At 40.3% G+C, this 21,853-nt stretch overlaps 1 protein-coding gene across 1 annotated transcript in view; it reads left to right on the forward strand.

The window, feature by feature from the left end:
* LOC126060204 (beta-galactosidase-1-like protein 2) overlaps positions 1–21,853 on the forward strand; it is a 63,386-nt gene that overhangs the window by 20,008 nt on the left and 21,525 nt on the right. Inside the window, exons 4-7 of the mRNA XM_049856348.1 lie at positions 2,091–2,186; positions 7,445–7,553; positions 14,314–14,406; positions 21,283–21,364. Coding sequence (XP_049712305.1) covers positions 2,091–2,186; positions 7,445–7,553; positions 14,314–14,406; positions 21,283–21,364 — 380 coding nt within the window. The remainder of the gene's footprint in view (positions 1–2,090; positions 2,187–7,444; positions 7,554–14,313; positions 14,407–21,282; positions 21,365–21,853) is intronic.

Consider the following 21,853-nt stretch of genomic DNA (forward strand, 5'->3'; position numbering starts at 1 on the left):
CTAACCGGCAAAAATCATACCCATGTGTATGTGGTTATCAATTTTTATTTTATTGTACTAACCCAGGACAATTTTAGTGTTTCAAATTGTGTGCCCTTTGGTTTAGCTGAAACAGTCTTGGACTTTTCAGAAAGCCTTGATGAAGTCTCTCACAGTTGTATAAATTGGACATTTTTGGGATTTTAAACTTTAAATGTTCATTTGGTTTCTTTCCTATTTTATTTTTATTTCAGTTAATACAATTACTTAAATGAACTTTAAAGATTATTAAAAACAATTGTGTATGTATACATATGGCTTTTCAGGACTCATAGCTTTCACTATACTACAGCTTATGATCTTCATGTAGTACATATAAAACTGCAGATTGAATTTCCTTGAGTGCTTTATACAGTTAATTACATCTCCATGTAGGGCTGAAAAGAATGACTCATGTTTATGCATAAAACTCTGTTGCTTTTGGTGTTGTGTAATTGTACACAAGGATGTGTGCCGTAAGGTTCTGCATTGGTCCAGGTAAAAACATGGTAGCCTTGCGAGTTAATTAGTTTTTGATTCATTGTTTATGCTGGAAATTTTTTCTCCTCGTGGAGAGTAAAACTAAGTGTTTGTCACCAATAAATGGTAATGCTTTAAAAAAAAAAAGGGTCAGCGATGGTAGCCAGGCAGCATCCACTTCTCTCATGGCAAAGGAGGCAGTTGTTCGTGGAGTTGATTAGCCACACATTCCATATTCTCCTCCTGTTCCTGACTCTCCTTCTTCCTCTGTTGCTCCAGGTGAATAGAGACCAATTGTTGTGCCTTGGATGGCTGTTTGCAAGCTTTTAAGACCCCATGCACTACGCAACGGAAAAGGAGCTAGAACAGAAGCACTAAACATGTTATTAGGCCAATTAACTGGGATGTCTCATGAGACCGTGATCCTAAACCTCCAAACCAGGGAACCAAATCCCATGAGGTGTTTGGTTGTATATATGCAGCCTCAGCAGCTACTCTTTTTTTGTTTTTGGTCATTGTTGTAAATATATCTATCACACGACTTTTGCCAATTCTACTCACACATTGTATTTTGTGAGAACTGCAAATAATACTGTCTGGATCCAGTACAAGTAGAGAAACCGTTAAGAAATAAAGGCGAGAGAGAGCCAAAGGCCAGATCCTGGCCTTACCTACCACCCTACAGAATTTGAAGTCTGTTCTGAAGGCATTGGGGAATCAGTTAAAGAATTTTAATTTGGGAAGTTCATTTTTGAAAGATCATTTGGGCAGTATGTTCAAGGTTGGTTAAGATTGCATTTCTGGTGGCCCTCTGCCTGAATTCTAATTCTAGCTCTTCTGTTTACTAAAAATGTGACGCTGAGGAAGTTCTGACTCCTCTAGGCTTGAATTCTTATCTGTCATATGGAAAAGGCTTTGATACCTATCTCATAGAATTGTCAAATAACGTATTAAATTTAAAGAATTTAGCTGTAGACCTGATGTTTATACTAAGTAAATATTAGCTCCTCTTTTTATTGATAACGATATTATTATTATTGATAGTAATTGGAGAAGGATTGGAAGAAGGTAAGAAGGAAGGAAGGAAATCACTTGAAGGCCATTCTAATAACTCAGTTCTTGAACCAAAATGGTAACAGTAGGAATGCAGAAGAATTTCAAGCTTGAAAACATTAATTATGAGGAATAAATATTGTTTAGTGACTGGCTGAAGTGGCAGGGGGGTGAGAAGGGAAGAGGACTCAAGGGAGGTTGCAACTTTCTGACTTGGGTACTTCCTAGACAATGGTGCCATTTGCAAAGAAAGGAAAGATTGGGAGGAGAAGTAGATTTGGGAGAGAAGTTGGAGTTTCATTTTGGGTTTCTGGACTCTCAATTTTATGTCCTCCTCTCTGAACATCTTGACTGAACCCATTGCCTACTGAGTGTCAGGTGGCCTGTCCAGCTGGGGCATGGCTTCTATAGGACTTTTGTAGGCCAGGTTGGGAGTTATACTCCATTCCAACCTCAAAAGGAAGCAAAGAGAGAGACAGAGCAGGGATTCCAGGTCTCAGATTTGGATTTCTCATTATTGTCATTGTTTTGCTTCCTAGGGTTTTTATATTCACAGCTTCAGAGGTAGGACTGTGGGTCATTCTATGTCCAGGCCCTTATGTCGGTGGCGACCTAGACCTTGGAGGCTTGCCCAGGTAAGTTGTGCTCTGAGGGTCCCTGGCCTTGACCCCGCAAGGGCCGCAGCACATTCAAATGCAAGTTAGAACAAAGGGTTTTGCTTTGTTTTCCATGAAGATTTTTAATCTGCATGATTTTTTTCATTGAGTGATGTAGAAAATGAGCTTTAAAATACTGGGGATTATATAGTATTTATGTCTTATCAACATTTCGGTAGTACAGATGAGGTAGAGCACATATTGATTATTTAAATACAAACTAATGGCTACCACTTAAGTAATGTATCAATATGTTCTAGTTTTTTGTGGTAGCAGTATAAATAGCAAGAAATTGGATTGATAATCTCTTTTTAAAGAGATGAAAAAAAAACTGCTAAGTAGCTTTATAAAAAATCTCATTCTAGGCCAGAGAGTCAGCAAACTTTTTCTATAAAGGGCCAAATAGTAAATAGTTTAGGTTTTGCAGCCCACATGCAGTCTCTGTCACAACTCAGTGCTGCCACTGTAGCACAAAAGCAGCAGTGACAGTATGTAGACAGATGGGTTGGTTGTCTTCCAGTAGCCTGATTTGGCCCATAGGCTGTAGTTTGACAATGCCTGCTCTATTTACTTGATGAAAGAGGTGATGGATGGCTAAACTGCTGAGTTACTTGTAACTGGGACATAGACTTTTTTTTTATTATACTTTAGATGAAGGTTTACAGAACAAACTAGTTTCTCATCAAACGGTACACACATTGTTCTATGACATTGGTTAACAGCCCCACAACATGTCAACACTCTCCCTTCTCAACTCTGGGTTCCCTATGACCAGCTTTACTGTTGCCTCCTGCCTTCCAGTCCCTGCCCCAGGGCTGGTGCCCCCCTTTAGTCTTGTTTTGTTCCATGGGTCTGTTCAATCTTTGGCCGAGGGGTGAGCCTCAGGAGTGACCTCATTACTGAGCTGAAAGAGTGTCCGGGGGCCATACTCTCAGGGTTTCTCCAGTCTCTGTCAGGCCAGCAAGCCTGTTCTTTCTTTCTGAGTTAGAATGTTGTTCTACATTTTTCTCCAGCTCTGCCTGGGACCCTCTATTGTGATCCCTGTCAGAGCAGTCAGTGGTAGCCAGGCACCAACTAGTTGTACTGGACTCAGTCTGGAGGAGGCCTTGGTAGATTAGTCCTTTGGACTAATCTTTCCTTTGTGTCTTTAGTTTTCTTCAGTGTTCCTTGCTCCTTAAGGGGTGAGACCAGTGGAGTGTCCTAGATGGCTGCTCACAGGCTTTTAAGACCCCAGATGCTACTCATCAAAGTAGAATGTAGAAAATTTTCTTTATAAACTCTGTAATGCCAATTGAGCTAGATGTTCCCTGAGACTATGGTCCCCAAAGCACCCGGTCCAGCAATTCGGTCCCTCAGGGAGTTTGGATGAGTCTATGGAACTACCGTGGCCTTGCCTTGTACAGATTGTGCGGGCTTCCCCAGTATTGTGTACTGTCTTACCTTTCACCAAAGTTACTACTTATCTTTTGTCTGTTAAGTGTTTTTCCATCTCCATCCCTCCCATTCCTCATAACCATCAAATATTGTTTCTGTATGTAAGCCTTTTTGTGAGTTTTTACAGTAGTGGTCTCATATTTGTCCTTTTGCGATTGACTTATTTCATTCAGCATAATGTCCTCTAGATGCATCCATGTTGTGAGATGCTTCACAGATCCTTGTTCTTTATTGTTGAGTTTATTGCTGTCATTTTGCAGTGCTTTTTTATGTGATGCTAACGTTTTGTTTGTTCCTCTTACTCTCTTGTGCTGAGTTCCTTTTGTTTGTGAATTTCTTTTTCATTTCTTTCGTTTTTGTAGATTTTGTTTTTATTGAGACTTTATGTTTTTCTTCTTTATTTTGATGGTAGGTTTGTTAACTTTCTTTGTGGTTAACTTAAAATTTACCCTTGTCTTCCTAGGTAATACCAAAAAGCAAACCCACTGCCGTCAAGTCGATTCTGACTCATAGCAACCCCATAGGACAGAGTAGAACTGCCTGATAGAGTTTCCAAAGAGCACCTGGCAGATTCCAACTGCCGACCTCTTGTTTAGTGGCCATAGCACTTAACCACTACACCACCAGGGTTTCCTCCTAGGTAATAGGTTCCTGTTAGTACTTGGTGTCACCTTGCCTTTCTCTCCATTAGAAAGCTCTATACCTATACCATTTATTCATCTTCTTTTATTGTTCTGATGTTGTTGTCATTTACAGATTAACCTCTCTGGTTCCCTGTTACAATTGTTTTGGTTTTGGATAGTCCTTGAGAGTTCATTTCCTAGGTTGGTATCTGGCTGGTACAATCTTGCATCCTAGATTCAGCTATGGTCTGGTGTTGTTTGTTCTCAGACCAAAAGACTGCCTTTAATAATACTTGTAAATTTGGTTTTGTTTTTACATATTCCCTTAATTTCTGTTTACCTGGAAATGTCCTAATTTCACCATCATATCTGAATGAAAGTTTTGCAGGATATATTAATCTTGGTTGGTGATTTTTTTCTTTCAAGGTTTTATGTATGTCATCCCATTGCCTTCTTGCCTGCATGGTTTTTGCCAAATAATCAGAGCTTAGTCTTATTGTTTCTCCTCTGTATGTGACTTTTTGTTTTTCTTGGACTGCTTGCAGGATTTTTTCTTTGTCTTTGGTTTTAGCAAGTGTGATTATGATATGCCTTGGTGTTTTTCTTTTGGGGTCTATCCTATATGGAGTTCGTTGAGCTTCTTGGATGGTCAGCTTTTCATCATTCATGATATTAGGCAAGTTTTCTGTCAGCAATTCTTCAATGATCCTCTCTGTGTTTTCTGTTTTCTCTCCCTATTCTGGAACTCCAATCACTCACAAATTTTTTTTGTTTTGATTGTATCCCACATAATTCTCAGGGTTTCTTCATTTTCCTTCATTCTTTTTTCTATTTTTCCTCAAACAGTGTTGTATTCAAGTGTTTGTCTTCAATTTTGCTGATTCTGTCTTCCATTGTTTCAAGCCTGCTCCTCAGCCCGTCTATGACACTATCCATTTCTGAAATCTTGTTTATCTTTTGGATTTCTAATTGTTGTTTTTGTATGATTTCTAGTTGTGAATTTATTTTGGCATTTTGTTCTTGTATTGCTTTCCTGAATTGTTCCATTTCCCATGAATATGCCTGCCTTTTCAAAAAATTTGTCTATTTTTTCTTCGTTTTTGTCTGCTTTTTGCTTGAACTCTTAGACTGTTCTGAATATTAGAGATTTGAATTCTCTGTCAGGTAGTTCTAGTGCCTTTTCTTCTGGTCATCTGGTGTTGTATTTTGGACGCCTACTGGACCCATTCTGTCCTTTTTTAAAATATGTCTTGATATTGTCTACTGTCTTCAGGACATTCAGAAGTTGTTTTCTTCATTTCTTGATTGTAGATTTGTTTGTTTTGTCCTGCTTTTTTGTCCTATTTGGTTATGTCGGAGCAGGCAGGCTCTGTGCTCTTTGTTGTTTGCTCATCTGTTATCGTGATACTTTTGACCTCCTTGTCCAGTAGGCTGGGCCAGTTGCTCAGCTATTATAGTGCAGCAGGGCAGATCCAGCTGAAGGGGAGGGATTGGGATGGGTTGTCTGTGGCAAGTACAAGGCCGACAAGGCAGGCCAGGAATCAATGCTGGGCTGGTTCTGGTAGGCTGTGCCTGTGCTTTTCGGTGGTGTGATGTTCAGTGCCTGGTACAGGTAGGCAGGAAAGAGACGTAGGTTGTGATGTATGGAGCTAATATGGGCATTGGAAAGAGGAGAGAGAAACAGGAGCCAAGAACAAACAAACAAAGAAAAAAAAAAGAGTGCTAAAGGGGCTTGCTGTTGGAGTGGAGAGATGAGAAACCAAGAAACAGAAAAAATCAAAAAGAGAAAAAAAATAATAAGTTGACAAAAATTCGGAAAAAAAAAAGAAAAAGAAAAGCCCCCATGGATCCTACCTGTGTGTCTGCAAAAACCAGGGAAGTCTCCCAGGCTGCGTAATATAGCCTGGCTAGATTAGGTATAGATGTCACACAGCACCAGATATTCAGCAGACAGGAAAAGAAGGTAAGTATAGACAGACGAGAACTGAGAAATGAAGAAAGACAGAAAGGGAAAAAGAGAGAAGAAAAAATAAAGAAATGGTCCCAGGCATCCTGCCTATGCAGCTGTGCAGATTGGGGGAGTGGCTCCTAAGCCGTGCAGTGCAGCCTGGCTAGAAGGGGCTTCCAAGTGTGAACAGAGAAAGAAAACAAAGAGAACAAAACAAAACAAGCCAAAAAAAAAAAAAACCCCAGGTATCCCACCAGCGTCGTGTTACGGACTGGGAAAGTGGTTCCCCAGTCAAGCGGAGCTTCACAGCCATTCAGGAAGAAGCAAAGATGGCACACGGAGCCAGGTGTTCAAGAGAAAGGAGGGGAAGGTCGTGGGAGGCACAGAAGAAATCCAGAGATGGAAGGAGGCAACACCAGCTCAGGGACACGGCCAGTGTGGACAGGGTGAATCCAAGCAGCCTGGGGCAGAAGCAGTTGCCTCCTGGCCAAGACGCTGCACCTGGCGGAAAGTATAGGGGGCCCAAGGAGGTAGGGAAGAAGGAAAGCATATATCTCTTGTTATTGGGTGCTCTATCTCCTGCTGGGAACCTCCTGAATCTGCTTTCCCATACTCCCTGTCCGCCAATCTACAATCTGAGTGGGGCAAATCCAAGTGGCACAGTAGCTGCACTTCCCACCCAGCCAAGCCACCACAGCCAGCCAGGAAGCTCAGAGGTAGAGCAGTGGGGAGAGGATAAGGGGTGGGAAAGCTTGTGTCGCTGGTTACCGGATGCTCTGTCTCCTGCTAGGAGTTCCACGAAGCTGCTTTCCCACGCTCTCTGCCAGCTTATCTCCAACAGGAGTCCAAGGTGGCAAATTCATCCAGCGTTAGCTGATAAAGAGCCTCCACACGCTCTCTGTCCTCTGTTAGTTTCTTATTCCATTCAGTGTTTGGCTGAGTCCTTTATCTCTTCATTGACGCTTTGGGTTCCAGGAACAACATTTGCTTCTGTTTTAGTTTTTCAGGTCTTTGCTGTGGAGGGACGATGTGTTGCTTCTGTCTATGATGCCATGTTGGCTGAAAGTCTTTCGACATAGACTTTTTCTAAAGGTTGAACTAAAACCTTACAATAGAAGGTCTTGCTATAGCTGTGCAAATTTGGGCTGTGCATGCTCCTCCAGCCTCATGCTTGAACAGTTTTTACTGCTATTTCCCATTCCGAGTCTGAGTCTTACCTTTTTCAATCCTAGCTGGTTACTCCGGGATCCAAGAATGAAGCTGAGAACAACTTACAAGGGTTTCACTAAAGCTGTAAATCTTTATTTTGATCAGCTGATTCCCAGGATAGCATCACTACAGGTAAGACCCAATTCCCCATCTCTTCAGCCCAGGGAAATAATTGCCTGAGTTGATTTCCTTGATAGGGCTAACGTAACAATTTGCCATTAGTTTGATTCTGACTCATGGTGACCACATGTGTGTCAGAGTAGAACTGTGCTCTATAGGGTTTTTTTTTTTTAAAGATAATATTTTATTGCATTTTCAGTGAAAGTAGGGTCACTATGAGTCGGAATTGACTCGACGGCAATGGGTTTGGTTTGGTTTTACACTGTAACCTAGGTTCCCGCCTAACAGTTTTCTACACAAATTGTTCAGTGACACTGGTTACATTTTTCACAGTGTCAGCATTCTCATTATTCCCTTTCTGGTTGTTCTGTTTCCAGCAATCTAGTTTCCATACCTTCTTGCCTTCTTATCATTACTTTATAGTAAATGTTGACCCTTTGGTCTGTCTTAGTCATCTAGTGCTGTTAGAAATACCACAAGTGAGTGGCTTTAATAAAGAGAAATTTACTAGCTCACAATCTAGTAGACTACAAAGCCCAAATTTAGGGTATCAGGTCCAGTGGAAGGCTTTCTCTGTCGGTTGGCTCTGGAGGAAGATCATTAATCTTCCCCTAGACTAGGAGCTTCTGTGAGCAGGAACCCTGGGTCCAAAGGACACACTCTGCTCCTGGCACTGTTTTCTTGGTGGTATGAGGTCCCTAACTCTCTGCTTGCCTCCCTTTCCATTTATCTCTTGTAAGATAAAAGGTGGTGCATGCCATACCCCAGGGAAACCCCCTTTACACTGGATCAGGGATGTGACCTGAGCAAGGGTGTTAAATCCTACCCTAATCCTCTTTAACATAATCTGATCTTGCCTCATTAACCACAGGCAGAGATTAGGATTTACAACACATAGGAAAATTATATCTATCATGAAATGGGAGACAACCACACAATACTGGGAATCATGGCCCAGCCACATTGATACACATATTTTTGGGGATACAACTCAATCCATGACATGGTCTCATACAGATGATTTTTTGAAGAAGTACAGTACTCATGGGTGATATTCTTTATTTTATGAGTCAATCTGTTATATAGCTAAAAGATGACTATAGGGAATAGTTTTGATTCAAAGTTTAGAGAGTATCTCAGGGCAATAGTCCCAGGGAGTCCTCTAGTCTCAACCAGCCCAGTAAATCTGGACTTTTTAAGAATTTGAGTTCTGTTTCACATATTTTTCCCATTCTATCAGGATCCATCTATTGTGTACCTGATTAGAATGGTTGTTAGTAGAAGCTGAGCACCATCTTGTTCTACTGGTCTCACTAAATGAGGTTGTGTAGGTTATTAGTCCTGTAGACTAGTTTTTTTCTTTGAGTCTTTGGTTTCTGTCTTTCTCTTTTATCCCGGATGGATACAGACCAATAGTTGTATCTTAGATGGCTGCTCAGGAGCTCTGGTGGCACAGTGGTTAAGTGCTCACCTGATAACTGAAAGGTCAGCAGCTCAAATTCATCAGCCACGCCATGGGAGAAAGATGTGATAGTCTGCTCCCATAAAGATTTACAGCCTTGGAAACTCTATGGGGCACTCCTCTTCTGTCCAGCAGGGTCACTGAGTTGGAATCAATTTGAGAGCAATGGGTTAGATGGCCACTTGCAAGCTTTTAAGACTCCAGACGCTACTAACCAAACTAGGATGTAGAACATAAACTTTATGAATTATATTATTCCAATTGACTGAGTTGTCCCACAAGACTATGGCCTAAGCCTTCGAACCCTGTGAAACCAATTCTCTGAGGTGTTTGGTTAAGTCTAAGATGTGTCTGTAACTGTGCCTCCTATGTGCTTTATTGTATATGTGAATATATATGCATGCACACATGTGTGTATATACATATAGATATATCTGTATATACACACATATACATACCTCTACACCTGTATGCACACAAACATACATATGTAACCACACATATATTTTTTGGTTGTTGTTGCTATCGTTATAAAGTTTTATATGTCATTAAAAAAAAAAAAAAAAACTGTCGTCATTGAGCAGATTCCAACTCATAGTGACCCTATAAGTTAGAGTAAAACTGCCTCACAGGATTTGCAAGAAGTGGCTGGTGGATTCGAACTTCTGATCTTTTGGTTAGCAGCCAAACACTTAACCACTGTGCCACCAGGGCTTCATATATAGAGAGCAGTAATAATAATAAACCAAATGATCAACTTAATGTTGAAAAATAAAAAGAATCTCTGCTTTTGAGCCTTACCCCATCAACTGGCCCAACTGACCAAAAGCTCGTAATTTCAGATTTGTCATTTTTCTGGCAGTACGCTTGGAGCTACACTCCATACTTTTTTGTTTTGTCTGATCCTTTCTTTATTCGTTCTATTGTTGTGGTTAGGTGCTGTAGAGTCAGCTCCAATTCATAGTGACCCCATGTACAAGAGAACGAAATATTGCCTGGTCTTGTGCCATCCTCACAATCATTGCTGTTTGAGCCCATTGTCGCAGCCACAGTGTCAATCCATCTCGCTAAGGGTCTTCCTCTTTTTTGCTGACCCTCTACTTTACCAAGCATAATATACCTTCTCAGGGACTGATCCCTTATGATAACATGTCCAAAGCTCATGAGACAAAGTCTTACCACCTTCACTTCTAAGGAGCATTCTGGCTGTAATTCTTCCCAGACAGATTTGTTTGTTCTTCTGGCAGTCCATGGTGTATTCAATAGTCTTTGCCAACACTATAATTCAAAGGCATCAATTCACCAGAAATGATTAACTACTGATTATCATCAAAATGTCTTCATTTATCCACTAATGATAACTATAGGCCTGTCTTTCACCAATAATAGCTTACATGGATGACCTTAGGTTAGTGATTTTGTAGAAATTACAATTTATTTGATTTTTAATATACCTTTCTTGCAATACAATCATGATGTTGTACATGCTCAAGTAGAAATAGTATGCAACTGTATTTCTAAAATGGCTGGAAAATATAAAAAGAGCTATATACTAGGTAGAAAATAAGCAGAGGGAAGGGACAAATATATATCATCTATTAGCTCTCAAACTTTGTGCCTTGCAATTAACATTTACCTAGCATTTCATCCTCAAAGTGACCCTTTGAAGTAGATATTATTGTGGATTGAATGGAGGTAATAACAAGCTTTGTATATGGCCAGGAGAAGATTTCACAAGGTGTAAATTTGTTAGAGACACAAGTTAGTTTCTAACTTAATTAGACTTAGGGCAGCTATTCAAACTCCTGGTGACTGAAGCCCATGCATCAATTTGGGAACAGTAGAGATAGTCCTTTGGGGATAGTAGAGATAGAGATAGTAGAGATAATCCTAAGTGCCCATCAACAGACGAAAGGATAAATAAACTATGGTATATACACACAGTGGAATAGTACACAATGATAAAGAACAATGATGAGTCTGTGAAACATCCCACAGCATGGATGAATCTGGAGAGAATTATGCTGAGTGAAATAAGTCAATCACAAAAGGACAAATACTGTATGAGAACACTACTATAAGAACTCACGAAAAGGCTTACACACAGAAAGAAACAATCTTTGATGGTTAAAAGGGAGGGAAGTGGTGGGGAGGAAAAAACACTAACTAGATATTAGATAAATGGTAACTTTGGTGAGGGATAAGACAGTACACAATACTGGGACTGTCAGCACAACTTGACCAAGACAAAGTCATAGAAGCTTCATAGACACATCCAAACTCTTTGTGGGGCCCAGTTACTGAGCTGAGGGCTAGGGACCATAGTCTTGGGGAACATCTAGCTCAATTGGCATAACATAGTTTATAAAGAAAATGTTCTACATCCTACTTTGGTGAGTAGTGTTTGGGGTCTTAAAAGCTTGTAAGCGGCTGTCTAAGGTATGTCTACTGGTCCCACCCTGTCTGGAGCAACGAAGAATGAAGAAAACCAAAGACATAAGGGAAAGATTAATCCAAAGTTCTAATGGACCACAACTACCACAGCCTCCAGCAGACTGGGTCCAGCACAACTAGATGGTGCCCAGCTACCACCATTGACTGCTCTGACAGGGATCACGGTAGAGGGTCCCAGACAGAGCTAGAGAAAAATGTAGAACAAAATTCAAACTCACAAAAAAAGAAAAAAAAAGACTTACTGGCCTGACAGAGACTGGAGAAAGCCTGAGAGTATGGCCTCTGGACACCCTTTTAACTGAGTACTAAAGTCACTTCTGATGTTCACCCTTCAGCCAAAGATTAAACAGGCCTATAAAACAAACAATAACGCATGTAGCTCAACCACGTATACGAGATTAAATGGGCACACCAACCCAAAAGATGAGAAGGCAGGATAGGACAGGAAAGCTGGATGAATGGAAATGGGGAAGCCGAGGTCAAGAAGGGGAGAGTGTTGACACATCTCAGGGCTGGCAACCAATGGCACAAAACAATGTATATATTAATTGTTTAATGAGAAACTAATTTGCACTGTGAACTTTCAACTAAGGCACAATAAAAAAATTAGTTAAGACTAAAAATTCAATTCCTCAGTCACACTAGCCACCTTTTAAGTGCTCAATAGCTACTTGTGGCTAATGGCCACTGTATTGAACTGTGCAGATATAGAACGTTTTCATCACTGAATTAAATTCTACTTGACAGTGCTGGAATACAATGCTCCTCCCATCTCAAATTCAGGACTTCTCGGACTTAAAACTCCTGAAAAAATCAGTACTCTGAAGGTTGCTTAGTGAGCATGGAATTCAAGGCCAGAGGAAGTTTGGTGGTCTTGAAAGCTATTTCATCAAGGCCTCATCAGTCAGTACTTCCTTACCACTAAGCACCCTACGTCTAGGACTATCTATTATATTTATCAAACTCAGGGTCCCTTGTTTTAGGTAATTCCAGTATGGTCAACTTCTTGCTCTCTCCTCTTGCCTTTTTCTATTCTGTAGTCTTCTGAATTCCTCTTTGGAAGAATGGGAAAGAGGAAGGAAGAAGAGTATTTTGAAAGTTGTTCAATGTTTGTCAGCAAGGGATATGAGTTTTAAAGGTTTGAGAAACACTGCTTTAGGCGTGTGTTCTCTTTTTCTTCCCTAGCAGGGTATGCCCAGCCCAGCCCAGTGCCATCGAGTCAATTCCGACTCATAGTGATCCTAGAGGACAGGGTAGAACTGCCCCATAGAGTTTCCACGGAGCACCTGGCGGATAGTCAATTTATTACTTGCTTGTTTAATATCCTCCCGTTTCAACTTCCACCTAAAGTTTCTCCTAGATCACTGTGATCATAGTTTTCAGTGTGCAAATGCTTCAGTCATGCTTATACATAGGCCTGGGTTTTGTTGAATTGCTATTTACATTATTGGTGTGGAGTATAATTCTTACGGGTCAACAGTATTTCTCTTATCTCTGTATGCTTCGAGGGTACCTCATGGTTACACCACTTATCACCAAGAAGAGGTTGAGGATGTACAAAGTAGGCACAATGAACTTTGGCTGGGATGTGAGGAGTGCAAGTTATGGAGAGAAAATACAATAGCTGACAGGGAGCTTGGGCTGAAAAAGATCTAAAAAGACAGAGGTTCTTGGGCATGTTTGATGTTAACAGAAAGGAGCTGAGAGGGAAGACGTGAAGATATTTGGAAAAGGGCATAATTGAAAGAGTGAAATCTTGAGAGGGCAGAAGGGAATGGGCTGTAGCACAGAATTGGGGTTAATAGAGAACCATTGAGGGATATCAACACTTAAGAAAGCAGTGCACGAAGGAGAAGTTACTAGAGAGGCAAGCCAAGCACTAAGAGAGAATGTGTTACAGGAAATGGCAGAAGAGAGGAGGAGAACAGTTGCTAAGAGAGAAATGACATTAAGAACCAAGATTATTTAAATTTATCAAAAAGAAGGCCATGTTGATAATTTAGTTGGAAAGAAAAGAGTGGAAGTGAGGCTACCCGTTCACGAAGTGAGGCTACAATGCATAAAAGAATGAATGAGAGGAGAGGGAGTGTGTGTGGACAGTGTTTCACAAAATGTGGCCCTGAGGATGAAGAGGCCAAGAGGGTGGTAACTGCAAGGGAAGTGATCCAGGCAAGTTATTCTTAACATAGGGCCTTGAGTGAATTTAAATAATGATGGGAAGCAGTCAGTAAAGAAAGAGATGAAGATTCAAAAGACAGAGGGGATACTCCAAAGAGCAAAGCTCCTGAGAAGTGTGAATGAGATGACATCCAGCACATAGGAGATAGGATGAAGAATACCTTATTCAAGCTTAATTAAGGCCTCATGCTTAATGTGTTAAATGAGGGGAGAATAACGAGAATTTAAAGGAGCCCTAGTTAGCACTTAGCTGCTAACCAAAAGATTGGCCATTGGAACCCAAGAGCCACTCTGTGAGAGAAAGATGTGGCATTCTGCTTCTGTAAAGATTACAACCTTGGAAACCCTATGGGGCAGTTCTACTCTGTCCTATAGGGTCACTATGAGTCAGGATCCACCTGAGGGCAATGGGTTTGCTTTTTATGTTTTTAATGAGAGTTTATTATCTAGGGAGTATTAAGAAAGGTAAGGATTCTAAGAGCACTTGACTTCCCAGAGGTGATTGCTGACTGTGGAGTAAGAGACATTGCCAAAAATGTAGTGTAACTTGAGGTTGAGGTTTGAGTTGTGTTATTTTTATGGCATTCGAAGAATGTTTGTAGAACAATAAATTTTGGAAAATCCAGCCTTTTCCCACCAGTAGGCTCACTCTCAAACTCTTATCTCCTTGACTCTCAGTACCACAAGGGAGGTCCCATCATTGCTGTGCAGATAGAGAATGAATATGGTTCATATTATAAGGATAAAAAATACATGAAATATATTAAAAAGGTAAGTGCTCTTTAATTTTTCTCCATATATACATACTTCTTTTCTCAGTTAGTTTCTGGAGCAAACATCTCCTGAGTGCCTGTAGCTTGAAAATTAACATGGAATATGAAGAAGAATGAGGTCCAGTTTAATTTTTCCATGTGTTTACAACCTAGAGGGGACTGAGAACTCCCTACGCAACTCTAATGTGATGCAAAGAATCATGTTAAAAATATTTCCTTTCTGTGGATATTACAGCTCTCTTTTGGTTAGGGTTTGCATGATACATATTTTTCTATCCTTTTACTTTCAACTTTTCTATATTAAAATATTTAAGATATATATCTTGAAGGCAGCATGTAATTACAATTTGATTTTTGTTCATCAGTATGACAATCTTTGTCTTTTAAATGGAATATTTGTTTTTTTACATTTAATATAATTTGTATTTAAATCTACCATCTTGTTATTTCTTTCTGTTTGTCTCACCTGTTTTATGGTTCTTTTTCTCTCCTTTCCTGCTTTCTTTTGGATTGACTGAATACTTAAAAAAAATTTTTTTTAAATTAAGTGTATAGGTAACAGAACATTTGCGATTCTGCAGTCTTCACATGTATAGTTCACTGACTGAATATTTTATTATTCTGTTTTCTCCTCTACTGTCTTATGTCCACCACCCATCTGTCAGTTTGTTGTACTGTGGTGGCTTGCATGCTGCTATGATGCTGGAAGCTGTTTCATTGGTATTTAAAATACTAGTAGGGTCACTCATGGTGGACAGGTTGCAGCAGTGCTTCCATGACTAAGGCAGACTAGGAAGAAAGGCCTTGTGATCTGCTCTCCAATGTTAGCCAATGAAAACCTAACGGATCACAACAGAATATTATCTGATATAGTTCTGGAAGGTGAGCCCCTCAGGTTGGAAGGCATACAATAGCCATAAAAAATAAATTCAAATATACGGATTTATCATGAGGATAGCACAGGACTGGGTGAGGTTTCATTCTGTTGTACATTGGGTCACCATGATTCAGAGTCACCATGATTCAGAGTCACCTCTGTGGCAACTAACAACAACAGCAACAATCTTGTTATATATTTTTCACTATTAATATTTGCCGTACAGATTGCAGTATCCATCCTTGGCTTATGATTGTCTAATGTAAATTAATATGTTTGCCGGTTCCAGGGCAATGCAAACACCTCAGAACAGTTTAATTTCACTTTCCTCCCTCCCCTCTCGGTTACTATTATTGTCATTTCTTTTAACATTATATATATTTTAGATCACACAAGACATTATTATTATTATTATGTACAGTTAATTTTTTTTTTTACAGTTAATATACATTTAGATTTGCCCATATAATTTACTTTTTGTTGCTTTTTTCCCCTCTACATCTTTTTTTTAAATTGTGCTTTAGATGAAAGTTTATGGAGTAAACTAGTTCCTCATTAAACAGTTAATACACGTATTGTTTTGTGACATTGGTTACCAACCCCACAGCAAGTCAACACTCTCCCTTCGCACCTTGGGTTCCCCATTACCAGCTTTCCTGTCCCCTCCTGCCTTCTCCTGCTTGACCCTGGGCTGGTGTGCCCATTAATCTCATTTTGTTTTATGGACCTATCTAATCTTTGGCTGATGGGTGTACCTCAGGAGTGACTTCAGTACTGAGCTATAGGGATGTCCGGGGACATACTCTTGGGGTTTGTCCAGTCTCTATGAGACCAGTAAGTCTGTTTTTTGTGTGTGAGTTAGAATTTTTTTCTACATTTGTCTTCAGCTCTGTATGGGACACTCTATTGTGATCCCCGCAGAGCAGTCAGTGGTGGCAGCTGGGCATCATCTAGTTGTGCTGGACTCAGTCTGGTGGACGCAGTGGTACTTGTGGTCCATTAGTCTTTTGGGCCAATCTTTCCCTTGAGTCTTTGGTTTTCTTCATTCTCCATTGCTCCAGATGGGGCAGGACCAGTGGAGTGACTTAGACGGCTGCTCACAAGCTTTTTTTTTTTTTGGCTTATAAGAACAGAAATTTATTGTCTCACAGCTCTAGAGGTTAGGAGTCCAAAATCAGGGTGTTGATTCCTTCTGAGGGCTCTAAGGGAGAAACCATCGCTTGCCTCTCTCCCAGCTTCTGGTGGTTCCCAGCTATCCCTGGCATTACTTGGCTTGTAGATCACCCCAATTTCTGACTCCATCTGCATATGACCATACTCCCTCTGTGTGTCTCTCTGTGTCTCTTCTCCTCTTTTATAAGGACAGCTCTCTCTTGGTTTAGGACCCCCCCACTCCAGCATGACCTGACGTGAACTTAACTGATAACATCTTCAACGACCCTATTTCCAAACAAGGTCATGTTCAGAAGTATCAGCGGTTGGGACTTCGACATACCTCTTTGGGGACACAATTCAATCCATAACAGTGTTTATGTGACACTGAAAGTGTATATAAACCAGTGGTAGAATTTGTGTTTTTTTTTTTTTTTAATTTTTATTGAGCTTCAAGTGAACGTTTACAAATCAAGTCAGTCTGTCACATATAAGTTTATATACACCTTACTCCATACTCCCACTTTCTCTCCCCCTAATGAGTCAGCCCTTCCAGTCTCTCCTTTCGTGACAATTTTGCCAGCTTCCAACCCTCTCTATCCTCCCATCCCCCCTCCAGACAGGAGATGCCGACACAGTCTCAAGTGTCCACCTGATACAAATAGCTCACTCTTCATCAGCATCTCTCTCCTACCCACTGTCCAGTCCCTTCCATGTCTGATGAGTTGTCTTCGGGAATGGTTCCTGTCCTGAGCCAACAGAAGGTTTGGGGACCATGACCACCGGGATTCCTCTAGTCTCAGTCAGACCATTAAGTGTGGTCTTATTGTGAGAATTTGGGGTCTGCATCCCACTGATCTCCTGCTCCCTCAGGGGTTCTCTGTTGTGCTCCCTGTCAGGGCAATCATCAGTTGTGGCCGGGCACCAACTAGTTCTTCTGGTCTCAGGACGACGTAAGTCTCTGGTTCATGTGCTCACAAGCTTTTAAGACTCAAATCACTACTTACCAAAGTAGGATGTAGAATATTTTCTTTATAAACTATGTTATGCCAGTTGAGCTACATGTTCCCCAAAACTATGGTCCCCACAACCCTTAGCCCAGCAAATCAGTCCCTCAGGGAGTTTGTGGAGCTTCCATGATCTTGTCTTGTATAAGTTGTGCTGGCTTCCCCAGTATTATGTACTGTTATTCTTCACCAAAGTTACCACATATCCATTGTCTATTTAGTGTTTTTCCAACCCCACCCCTCCCCTCCCTTGTAACCATCAAAGATTGCTTCTTTCTGTTTGTAAATGTTTTCATAAGTTTTTATAGTAGTGGTCTCATACAATATTTGCCCTTTTGTGATTGACTTACTTCACTCAGCATAATGCCCTCCAGATTCATTCATGTTGTGAGATGCTTCGCAGATTCGTCATTGTTCTTTATTGTTGCGTAGAATTCCATTGTGTGTATGTACCATAGTTTGTTTATCCATTCATCTGTCGATGAGCACTGAGGTTGTTTCCATTTTTTGCTGTGGTGAACAACGCTGCAGTAAACATGGGTGTGCGTATGTCTATTCATGTGACAGCTCTTATCTCTCTAGGATATATTCCTAGTAGTGGGATTGCTGGATCATATGGCATTTCTATTTCTATCTTTCTAAGGAAGTGCTGTATCCTTAGCTTTCGAAAATGATTGTATCATTTTGCATTCCCACCAGCAATGCCTAAGACTTCTGATCTCCCAGCAGCCTCTCCAACATTTGTTATTTCCTGTGTTTTTGATTCGTGCCAGTAATGTTGGGGTGAGATGGTATCTCATTGTGGTTTTGATTTGCATTTCTCTAATGGCTAGTGATTGTGAGCATTTCCTCATGTATCTGTTCGCTGCTTGAATGTCTTCTTTGGTAAAGTATCTGTTCATATCTTTTGCCCGTTTTTTAATTGGATTATTTGTCTTTTTGTTGTAAAGGTTTTGGATTTTCCTGTAGATTTTAAAGATTAGACCTTTGTCTGATTTGTCATAGCCAATTTTTTTTTTTTTTTTTTTTACCAGTTTGTAGATTCTCTTTTAACTCTTTTGGTAAAGTCTTTTGATGAGTGTAAGTGTTTAATTTTTAGGAGATCCCAGTTACCTAGCTCATCTTCTGATGTTTGTATATTCTTAGTTATGGTTTGTGTCCTGTTAATGCCATGTATTAGGGCCTCTAGAGTTGACCCAAGTTTTTTTTTTTTTTTATCTTTATTGTTTTGGGTTTTATATTTAGGTCTTTGATCAATTTTGAATTAGTTTTCATGTATGGTATGAGATATGGGTCCTATTTCATTTTTTTGCAGGTGGACATCCTGTTTTGCCAGCACCATTTGTTAAAAAGACTGTCTTTTCCCCATTTAATGGACTTTAGGCCTTTGTCAAAGATCAAGTGACCGTAGGTGGATGGCTTTCCATCTGGGTTGTTCTCTCTACATCTTTGAGCTTTAATTGCTCTGAACATTTTTCTCTTCCTTAAAAACAACTTGTAGTTTTTTTTTTTTTTTTGGTGCAGATATGCTGGTAACAAATTCTTTCATCTTTTGTTTATCTGCAAATGTCTCTAGTTCACCTTCATTTTTGAAGGATGTTTTTGCTCTATATAGAATTCTAGGTTGGCAGTTATTTTCTTTCAGGTTCTTCCAGCTGCCATTATTTCTGTAAAGAAGCCAGCTATGAGTAAAATGATCGTTCCTTTGAAGGTAATGTGTTGTTTTTTTTCTGGCTTCTTTTAAGAATTTTTTTTTTGGTTTTCAATGGTTTCACTAAGATTTTCCTAGGTTGGTTTTCTTTCTTTTTATTCTGCTTGCATTTTTGCACCCTTTAATTTGTGGTTTGAAGTCTTTCTTAAGCTTTGGGAAACTCTCAGCAATTGTCTGTTCTGTTTTATTCTTTCTCTCCTCCGTGACTTAAATGATGTAAATGTTAGATGTTTTCATCATATTCCACATATCTATTATATTCTTTTCTGGGTAATTTTTTTTTATATATATTCTTTTCTGGGTAATTTCTTCTAAGCTATCTTTTAATTTATCATTTTTTTCTTCAGCTTTATCTAATTTGATATTAAACCCATCCATTAAGTTCTTAATTTCAGATATTTTTCATTTTAGAATTTCCATTTGATTCTTTTTACACTTTCTAGTCCTTTGCCAAATTTTTCCATTATTTCCTTGAACGTATTAATTTTAATTGTTTCAAAATCTATGTCTGATAGATCTACTTATCTGGATCTCCTATGACACATTTCTGGTTTTGTTCCTCCTCATGGTTTTCAGTAAAATATTGTCTTCTGGTATGCATAATATTTTTTTTATTCAATATCAGACATTTATTTGTGAAAACATTATTGGGGCTGTTTGAGGCTCTTGATAATCTTTCAGAAGGATTTGTTTTTGCTTCTGGCGGGTATTTGCAATGATCTGGATCTGAGCTTCAGTCTTATGAGAGAGAGTCTATTTTTGGCTCACTCTTACCCCTGGGAGATCCCAGCTGAAAGCCCAGCGTTTGTCAGGGCCCCTCCACCTTGGTAGTCCCTGAATGACCAGCTTCTTTCCCCAAGTCTCATAAACTCTGCTCAGCATTTCAGTCTCTCAGCTCTTGCTTTAGGAATCAGCCAGTGTCTCAAGGGAAAAGCAGTGGTAAATATTGGGCTCACCTTTCCAGGCTTTCTTCTTCTCTGTGGGCTTGGTTCCTCAAGTCTTTACTGCCTTGGTATATAGTCAGAATCTTCAAAGGATTTGTAAATGACGTTTTTTTCCAGCTTGTCTAGTTGTTGTTAGAAGACTAACCTGTCATTCCTAGAAGTGGGGCCTGTTGCTGTCCCTGTGGGTAGTGAGCTGTGTGTCCTAGCTTGTCCAGGAGAGCCCAGGTTATTCTGGTTGTCCCAGCAAAACTATTATTAATGACCTTTTTCACTCACAAGTGTGCTGGTTTGGATGATAAGCTATATGGTCACCTACCAATAAACCATATTGCTCATATGAAACATTGCAATCTGATAGGATCTTATGGTAGTGGGAAGGGGTGACAGTGATTAATATATGACACACTGACTCCTCTCACGTATTAGATTCACCTCTTCTGCCTCCCCTATTTTTCAAAAAAGTTCAGTAGAAGTGAACAACCTCCACATACCCAACAAAGGCCTCTAGCATAATCGCAGGGATGTTTTCCCCTTCAGGATATTTTTATCCAGAGACCTGGGGAAGCACGCCTCTGGGTTTCCTCAGCACCCATGCCCACTGTCTCAATGTTCCCCCTTTAGCAGATAAGTCCCTTAACTTCTTCTCCCTGTCTTTGATTTAGACTGTCCCTCAAAGTGTTTCCAGTTATATGAGATATAAAGGGTCTTGTGCCACAACAAATGCAACTGTGGAGTGACTAAGCAAAAATTTACCTGCCCGAGCCATTGACCACAGGAGACAGGCAGTTGTGCTCACACATCTGTCCTGTGAATGGGGTCCATGGATGTGGTTAATTTAGGTGAAAGCCTGGAGGAGGGTGTTTGTCCTAAGTTCCCTGGCACCCTGGTGAAAACAAAGCATTAAGGTGCTTAGAGGACCACTGCATTGAAGTTAAAGCAAACAGTTCCACTGCCTCTTCTTTGAAGTTTGAAATTTCAATAGTCACATTGACATTTCTGAGTGTGAATGAGACGGATGCTTTTACACAAACTTATAAATTGCAAGAAGTCAGATGGGGAATTAGACCTTCCTCTGCATTCCTTGGCTTCATTCTAGTATTTTTATTGCTATAATGCTTTCCAGAGAAATGCAATTCCATTGGGTCGGTGACAGTTCATTTTATCCTCTTGAGTTTCTCCATAGGCTCTGGTGGAAAGAAAGATCGAGGTGCTACTTATGACTGCTGATGATGGACAAGAAGTGACAAAGGGCCACTTAAAAAACGGTACATGTTTGGTTTTGCCCCACTTATTCTGCTAGTCAAGTCTGAAAAACAACCAGGAACCCCTCTGATGCCTCCTGTTTTCTGTTTCCTATTGAACTTTTTTATTGAACTAGACCTCACGGTCTTTGAGTACAGTGATGGGGACTCCTGTTAACGTTGAGAGTTAAAGAGCTGGCTCCCTCACCTCTACTGTCCCCACAGAGCATCATCAACTGTGTAGAACACTCACTCCATCCTCCACAACCCCTCAGTAGCTCAGAGTGGGGCCCCTGGTTAGGACCCAAGAAGGGCCATCTCTGTCAATGCCAAGTGGCTGTGATGGAGCCCAGAAGTAAGGCAGTGTCAAAGAAATAGCACTGTCATAGACCCAGCCCCAGGAACGCATGGTCTGAGATGGCATAAACAATTCCGGTGAATAAGAGCAATAGAGATATGTGGGATATAACTACAAGGAGGAAACATGGGTTGATAAGCAGGGAGATGGAAAAA

Source organism: Elephas maximus, chromosome 17, assembly GCF_024166365.1.
Source record: "Elephas maximus indicus isolate mEleMax1 chromosome 17, mEleMax1 primary haplotype, whole genome shotgun sequence".
Lineage (NCBI taxonomy): Eukaryota > Metazoa > Chordata > Mammalia > Proboscidea > Elephantidae > Elephas > Elephas maximus.